This window comes from Thamnophis elegans, chromosome 16, assembly GCF_009769535.1.
Source record: "Thamnophis elegans isolate rThaEle1 chromosome 16, rThaEle1.pri, whole genome shotgun sequence".
In the NCBI taxonomy this organism is placed as follows: Eukaryota; Metazoa; Chordata; class Lepidosauria; order Squamata; family Colubridae; genus Thamnophis; species Thamnophis elegans.
The window spans coordinates 36,476,857-36,484,843 of NC_045556.1; the positions used below are offsets into that span (position 1 = coordinate 36,476,857).

The window sequence follows — 7,987 nt, forward strand, 5'->3', positions numbered from 1 at the left end:
TTAATAAACGCTGTGTTGTCTGGGTATTTAATTTGCTTACAATACTAATATAAACAGGGGCGTGGTGGCTCAGTGGCTAAGATGCTGAGCTTGTCAATCAGGAAGGTCGGCAGTTCGGCCGTTTGAATCCCTAACGTTGCGTAATGGAGGGAGCTTGTTACTTGTCCCAGCTTCTGCCAACCTAGCAGTTCGAAAGCACATAAAACTGCAAGTAGAAAAATAGGGCCCACAAATTGGTGGGAAGGGAACAGCGTTCTGTGCGCCTTTGGCGTTGAGTCATGCCGGCCACGTGACCACGGAGATGTCTTCGGACAGCGCTGGCTTTTCGGCTTTGAAACAGAGATGAGCAATGAGCAGAGCTAATGGCAGATTCGGACAGTGAGGAGGTTGGGGAGGAACCTGGGCCAGTCCTGGAGTCTGGGGAAGGCTCTGATGAGGGCTCTGTGCCGGAGGCAGAGAGGGGGCCAGAGCTGTAAGCCAGTTATCAGCTGCCTTCAGAGTCAGGCATCAGTGAGGCAGAAGAACAGCTGGAGCCTCTTCCCAGTGTGTGCATGCACAGAGCTGTCAGGAGAAGGGAACAATTAAGGAACAGAGGTCGACTCGGGATTAAAGGCACAGGGGACACTGAATGGCCCCTCCCATAGGGAATAAAGAGAAGCAAAAGAGGAAGGGAGTTTGCAGGAGACAATTAGTTGTTATTATTAGTGGGAAGATTTGCTTATCTGAGAGACTCCTAGCCAAGTATTTCCTTGTACAGTGTTGCGTCTGGAAGATATCAGCCTGGCAACTATCCAAGGACTGATAAGGTCTGTGGCTGCAATTCACCCTTGAAAGACTGTTTGCCGGGACTTTGCTGGATGTGAATGCTAGGAATTCACATTAGATAAATAAAAAGGGTTTTTTTTCGGGACAACTAGTCTGTTTTGTAATTTGGTGAAGCCTAGGTCAGAAAACCTTTATTATCTACGAAGGAATGTATAGCTAAAAAAGGGCTCTGTATCTGTCTGTTTGTCTGTTCTCTCTCTCTCTCTCCCTCTCTCCCCCTCTCCCTCTCTCCCTCTCTCTGTCTCTCCCTCTCTCTCTCTCTTTCTCTCCCTCTCTCTACATCCATTAGACAGAATCTTGCCAGATTAAAGCTATAACCTTCTAACCTAACAGATACATTCGTGGGAGACTCTTAAGTTGTGGCTCCCCTGAACCTTTTTCTCTTCCTTTTGGACGCCTCTCAAGAATGTGCTGCCTCCTGGCTGGGAAGCTGTAGTGCTATGGACGACATTTGAGAGAGGGGTTCAAAAGGCAGAGAAAAAGGTTCAGGGGAGCCACAACTTAAGTCTCCCACGAATATATCTGTTAGGTTAGAAGGTTATAGCTTTAATCTGGCAAGATTCTGTCTAATGGATGTAAGCCAATAACGATTGGCTCGGTTGAATTTCACTCTCTCTTCTTCGGGCTTAGAGTTGATGTTACGCCCTGCACTGGATATATGTGAATTTTGTTTCTTGCATCCAGATGTTATCCCGGCCTTCTCCAACCTCCACTGACCTAGAAAATAGGAAGGAAGGAGAAGCAGAATGGTGTCGTGCATGGAAAGTGTATATTTGAGGATGAAAGCGGCAATGGTATTTTATTTAACAAACTGTTCTTTCTGCTTTCTACCCCTTCAGTTTACAAAGTGATTATCAAATCATCCAAAGAAGAAGGAAGCTTTGTTAGATACCAGGCAGTCCTTCTGGAACCTTATAAACTAGGTGAGAATTGCCCAGTGCAGCATAAACATTTCTTTATTTAAAATTATTGTTGCTATTTAAGCAATAATCCCCTTCATGGATTACTGCCTTGTCGTGGTGAAGGGGCTTGCTTAGCTCAATGAGGCTGTGAGCTTCATTGATGTGGGTGAGCTCTTGATGCAGGTGAAGGAGAGTGCAAAAGTTGGCTTGAAACTCAACGTTAAGGAAACTAAGATCATGGCATCCAGCCCTCTGAATTCCAGGTCAATAGATGGGGAGGAAATGGAGGCAGTGACAGGTTTCATTTTCCTGGGCTCCAAGATCACTGCAGCTGGGGACAGCAGCCAAGAAATTAAAAGACGCTTGCTCCTGGGGAGGAAAGCGATGGCAAATCTAAACAGCATCCTAAAAAGCAGAGAGAACAAAAGTGTGTGTAGTCGAGGGTTGTGGTTTCCCCAGTTGCAATGGATGGCTGTGAAGGTTGGACCTTAAGAAAGGCTGAGAGCCAAAGAATCATGGGTGGGTTCCTGCCAGTTCTAACCTCTTCTATAGAAGAGGTTCCACAAATCCACAGTGCCATTTAGAACCGGTTCCAGCTCCCTCCCCCCCGCCCGTCCACATATCATCAAGATGAAGAGGGAGAGGAGGAATTCTGGGAGTTGAAGTCCACAAGTCTTAAAGCTGTTAAGTTTGAACACTCCTGGGGTTTTTTTCCTAAAGGATTAGGGGTGTGAGGGTCTTGTAACTTGACAGCTTTAAGACTTGCACACTTCAATGCGAGAGTTTCTGAGCCAACATGACTGGAGGAGGAATTCTGGGAGTTGAAGTCCACAAGTCTTAAAGCTGTCAAGTTTGAACACCCCTGGTTTTTTTTTTTCTAAAGGGTTAGGGGTGTGAGGGTCTTGTAACTTGACAGCTTTAAGACTTGCGTGCTTCAAATGCCGGAGTTTCTGAGCCAACATTTTGGTTGCTAAGCAAGAGCATTGTTAAGTGGGTTTCACCACATTTTACAAGTTGGCCACACCCACCCAGTCACATGGCTTGCAAGCCACTCCCACCCAGTCACATGGCCGCCAAGTCACTCCCACAAAGCAGGCCACACCTACAGAAGAAATCCTAAAAAAATTTGAAACCCACCACTGCAAAGAATGGAGGCCTTTGAACGATGGTGCTCGAGAAGACTCCTGCGAGTCCCTTGGACTGTAAGGCCATCCAACTGGCCAGTCCTAGAGTGGAAAAATGTTTGATTTGTAGGTTTCCTTCAATTCCCTTCAATTTCCTTCAACTCTTCCACAGGGGTGACTTTTGCTGAGAAGAACACAGAAATCATCTTAATTAAAAAGAGCTCCTGTACGGATATCCAGCTGAATCCAAAGGAGAATTACCTGATTATGGGGAAAGAGGCTCTGAAGACAGGAGAAGGGGCCAGTGCCAAGTAAGCAAAACCATCATTCTGTTGGAGGGGCAATCCTTCACCCCAAATGGGTCCTTGGCGCTCCCTGAGCTTGGTTGTTTTCTTGCAGATATTTCATTGCCCAACCAAGTGACATCATCAGTGCTATTAGGGGGGTGGGTATTTGGGAAAGGAGGAGGAGGAAGGGGGAGCAGCAGGAGGAGGAGGAAGAGGGGAAGAAAGACATCATCTACCATCAACTCTCAAAAATAATTATTGGCTCTTCTGCTCTCCATATACCATAACTGAACCTTATCCATCACTTTCTTCTCCCTCTCTCCTCCCCCCTCCCTACATCCTTTCTTCCCCCTGTCATCCTTCCCTTCTCTACTTCCCCTTCCTCTTTCCTTCCCCTCTGTCCCCTTTCCACTCCTCCTTTCTGTTCTCCTCTCCCCCCCCCCTTGCCCTCTCTCCTATCCCTCTCTTCTTCCCTTACCTCTCTCCTCTACTTCACACTCTTCATCTCATTTACTTGGTGTATTTCAGCTTCTGAGCAAGCTCCATTTCATGTTGATGGTATTTATCATTCCTTTTCAATATACATATTTAATTTGACATAGATAAGAGTGATATGGTTGAGAAACAATATTCAGAGACATTAAAATCAGGGGAGTGGAGTGAGTTTTAACAACAATATTTGTTAGCTGACCCTTCTTATAGCCTCCAACCTGGAGTAATGCTGCAGTAAGAAACACCCACCAGCCACCTGCATTTCCTCCATCAGCGTGAATGTCTGCTGGTTTTCTTTTTTTAAAAAAAAAATCTCATTTTTCTTCCTCCGTAGATACCAATATCCCTTGGACGACTTGACGTGGATTGAGTGGTGGCCCTTGCCCAATACCGCCTGTGATTCTTGCCAAACCTTTAGGGAATCATTGGATGAATTTGTGGATGATCTCTTTCTCAGCGGTTGTTAAAATTCTTGAGAAGACCCTCAAAAACAGTCTCGGGCTTCCTGTAACCTGGCATTTTAGACAGTTTCTAACGGACTTGTTACCCTAAGCAAGTAGGACGGTGGTTACCCTAAGCAGGTAGGAATAGGATCATGGCTTAGCTTAAGGCTCTCCATCCTTGGTAACTTTAAGACTTGTGGACTTCAACTCCCAGAACTCCTCACCCACTATGGATGACTTTGGGCCAATCACCAGGAGATTGAGAATTCTAGTCTCACCTTAGGCAAGAAAGCTGGATGGATGACTTTGGGCCAATCACCAGGAGATGGGTGAGTTCTAGTCCCACCTTAGGCAAGAAAGTCAGCTGGGTGACTTTGGGCCAATCACCAGGAGATGGGTGAGTTCTAGTCCCACCTTGTCTTTCAGCCTAATTCACTTCCCAGCCTTCCTCCAAACTTATATCAACACCAAAAGGCTGTCCACCTCTTATGTTTAAACCTCAACAAAAGCCAATTCAAAAGTTTCTAGTCCTCATGACTCCTTGAAATTGTAGGCTATGCTTACCGGGATTTCAAAACTTTCAAAAGAGGAAGATTCCCAACAGCCAATTTAAAAAAAATGTTTTGGTCCTCCCCTTTTTCCTGATTTAAAAAAAATATCATCATCATCATCAATCACCCAACCTTCATAGTTTATATATGCATGTGTAAATTTTTATATGTAATAAATCGCTTCCAATTTTGCATTTGTTAAAAAAGGATTTGCTAAAATAATTTGTTGAAAACTGTCAACGCCGCAACCACTGTAGACTTCAATGGACCCAGATGTCATTCAAACACATACACCACAGGATAAAAAGAGGGAGATAAATTTCTAATTTCAAGAACACATCAGTGCTAGATAATTCCCATCTACAAGTCCCCCCCAGTTTCTTTTTTAAAGAAAAAACAATCCTCCTCAGAACATGGCAAATATTTGCCAAAAACCCATCGATTCAGAAAAGTGGGTGTGACAATCTACAATCGTCACCATCCTCATTTAACAACCCCATAATCCCTTGCGGGGTGGAGTCTGGGCAAATGAACGGAGCTAGCAGAGTTTTTACTGGCCGGATGCCTTCTTGTCACCATTGCGGAGTTTCATTCAGCAAGATCTATTCTCATTGTGCCCAGAGAGAGAGAGAGAAATATCTGCCTCTACCCAGGATTGAACTCACAGCCTCTGGATTGTGAGGCGAGAGGTACACCTCTAGGCCACTGCGACACTCCTGTGACAATCTGCAATACAATACCAGTTCTTTTTTTTTATACAGGTGCGCCTCGACTTAACCACAGTTCATTTCATGCGCGTTCAAAGTCGCATTCAACAAGGCGGGCATTTTTCACACTCAGCAGCCGGGGTAGCATCCCCGCGATCAAAACCAGCTTGGCAAACGGTTCGCACTTACGACCATCGCTGTGACCCAAGGTCACACGGTCCGCTTTCACGACCTCCTAGCCAGCAAACTCAACGGGAAAGCCCGATATCCCTGCTCCACTGTGTGACTATTGCAACAATTCACTTCACCACGGTGGCCAGGAAAAAAAAAATCATAAGATGGAACCAAAACTCACCGATTTGACGTTTCACTCAGCAACTCAAAATTGACGTTTCATTTCATTTTCATTTATTTAGTTTGTCGAACATGTGCGAGATAACAGGGATAAGTATAAACATGGACATGAACAAGGGAAATGAATGCAAATAAAAGGGGACAGTAGGACAGGGACGAAAGGCACACTGATGCGCTTATGCACACCCCATTTATGGATCTCTTAGGAATGGGGTGAGGTCCACAGTAGACAGTTTGAGGTTGAAGCTGTGGGGGGATGTAACCACGGAGTCAGGTAGAGCATTCCAGGTGTTGACCACTCTGTGGCTGAAGTCGTATTTTCTGCAATCGAGTTTGGAGCGGTTTACACCTTGAGTTTGTATCGATTGTTTGCCCGTGTATCATTGCGGTTGAAGCTGAAGTAGATGTTGACAGGTAGGATGTTGTAGCAGACAATTTTGTGTTAGGTCCGACCGTAGGCGAATTCCAAACTCAATTATCGCCGAGAAAGGACTCTGTGCACTAGCCCTTCCTCAGAGGAGGAAAGCCATTGCTGCCTTCAGCAGGAGCAACTTTCGGAAGTGTCGAGTTGTGGCCTGAAAAACGCAAGTCGAAACTAACAATAAGTTTTTCAGTACTTTCCGCAGCTGACCCATTTCCTCTGGTAAATCCCTTCCAGCCCATCCTTCGACGAGCACAGAGAGTCGGCTAAAAACAACCCCCACCACCACCACCCCCAGGATGTGGCTGGCACTCAAAACCTCGGATTCCCCTAATTTAGGCAACCGATCTTGCAGCCGAAAGATTTAGAAAGCGGCCTCGTGTAGGCGGAGGCCGGTGCAGTTTGCAAAACTTTAGATACTGGATCGCTGAGAGTTTTGCAAAAAGCGGTGGGTTGTTTTTTTCTCTTCACAAGCAACAAAACCTGCCACAGAAGCTGTTGCAAGTTGCACTTCTTGCCTTGGAGATGGGAACACTTGGTTTCCAGGGTTCATCGGTCCTTTAACAGATTAACAGCGTTGGAAGGGACCTTGTAGGTCATCTAGTCCAACACACACACCCCGCCCAAGCAGGAGACCCTTCACTGTTTCTGACAAACGGCCCGTCCAATCTTTTCTTGAAAGCTTCCAGGGATGAAGCTGGATCTTGTTCCTCTAAGAAAGAGGGATTTGTTTATTTTGCTCAAGACAAAGCAGTGCTACATGATGCCAAAGGAAGGAAGGTCATTCGCTCCCTTAAGGGGTGGGATAAATTTGAACTTCCAGGGTGTGGAAACCTTTTAAAGTGGCTGTTTGCAAAAAAAAAAAAAAAAAAAAAAAAGAATATGGGCATTTGTTTTCTTGCTAAGGTTTGCAAATCCCAAAGGGCCCTTGCAGGGAACAGGACACTGAGATTAACAAATTTAACAGAGTTGGAAGGGACCTTATAGGTCATCTAGTCCAACCCCCCATTCAAGCAGGAGGCCCTACAGCATTTCTGAGAGATGGCAGTCCAATCTCTTCTTGAAAGCCTCCAGGGATGAAGCTCCCAAAAGCAACTTCTGTTCCATGGGTTGATTGTTCTTACTGTCAGAATGTTCCATCTTATTTCTAGGTTGAATCTCTCCTTCTTCAGTTTCCATCCATTATTCCTTGACTGGCCTTTAGGTGCTTTGGAAAATAGCTTGAACCTCCCCCCCTCTGTGGCAGCCCCTCAAATATTGTAAGACTGCTATCATGTTTCCCCTGGTCCTTCTCTTCTCTAGACTAGCCATGCCCAGTTCCTACAACCATTCATCGTAGGTTTTAGCCTCCCCTTGCCTCATCATCCTGGTTGCTCTTCTCTGCACTTTTTCTACAGTCTCAACATCTTTTTCATAGTGTGGTGACCAAAACTGGATGCAGTATTGTATAAGTAGAAGACTTTCTTAGTCCGACCCACCACTACGCTTCTCATGGCATAAGAGAGATACCATAAAATATTCTTTCTTTCATCTAATACCAACTTCAAGTCATTCTGTTTATATCTAGGCTACTGGATGGGTTAGTTGTGGGACGGGAGACTATGAGCAAGAGGGCCAGCTGAGAAGTTGCAAAATATTCTAGAAGAAGGGCGACTTTCATACGTTGACCAAGAAAGCTATGTGGATGTATCTCACACACTTTAAGCTCTACTTGAAGGAGGTGTTTACTTCACGATGGTGATGAAGTGGGTTATTGCACAGTGGCAGCATCTTGGTGAAGGATGTTCAAGTCACATGGGAGGAGGAGAAGGAAGAGAAGGAGAAAATGGAGAAAGGAGGAGGAGGAAATAGAGAAGGGGGATGAAGAAGAGGAGGAGGAGA

General features: G+C 45.4%; 1 protein-coding gene across 1 annotated transcript in view; it reads left to right on the top strand.

The window, feature by feature from the left end:
* C5 (complement C5) overlaps nt 1-4,103 on the top strand; it is a 50,793-nt gene extending 46,690 nt beyond the window's left edge. The window contains exons 39-41 of the mRNA XM_032232559.1: nt 1,665-1,748; nt 3,024-3,162; nt 3,965-4,103. Of these exons, the coding sequence (XP_032088450.1) occupies nt 1,665-1,748; nt 3,024-3,162; nt 3,965-4,097 (356 nt within the window). The 3' untranslated portion in view covers nt 4,098-4,103. The remainder of the gene's footprint in view (nt 1-1,664; nt 1,749-3,023; nt 3,163-3,964) is intronic.
* The last annotated feature ends 3,884 nt before the right edge of the window (nt 4,104-7,987 follow it).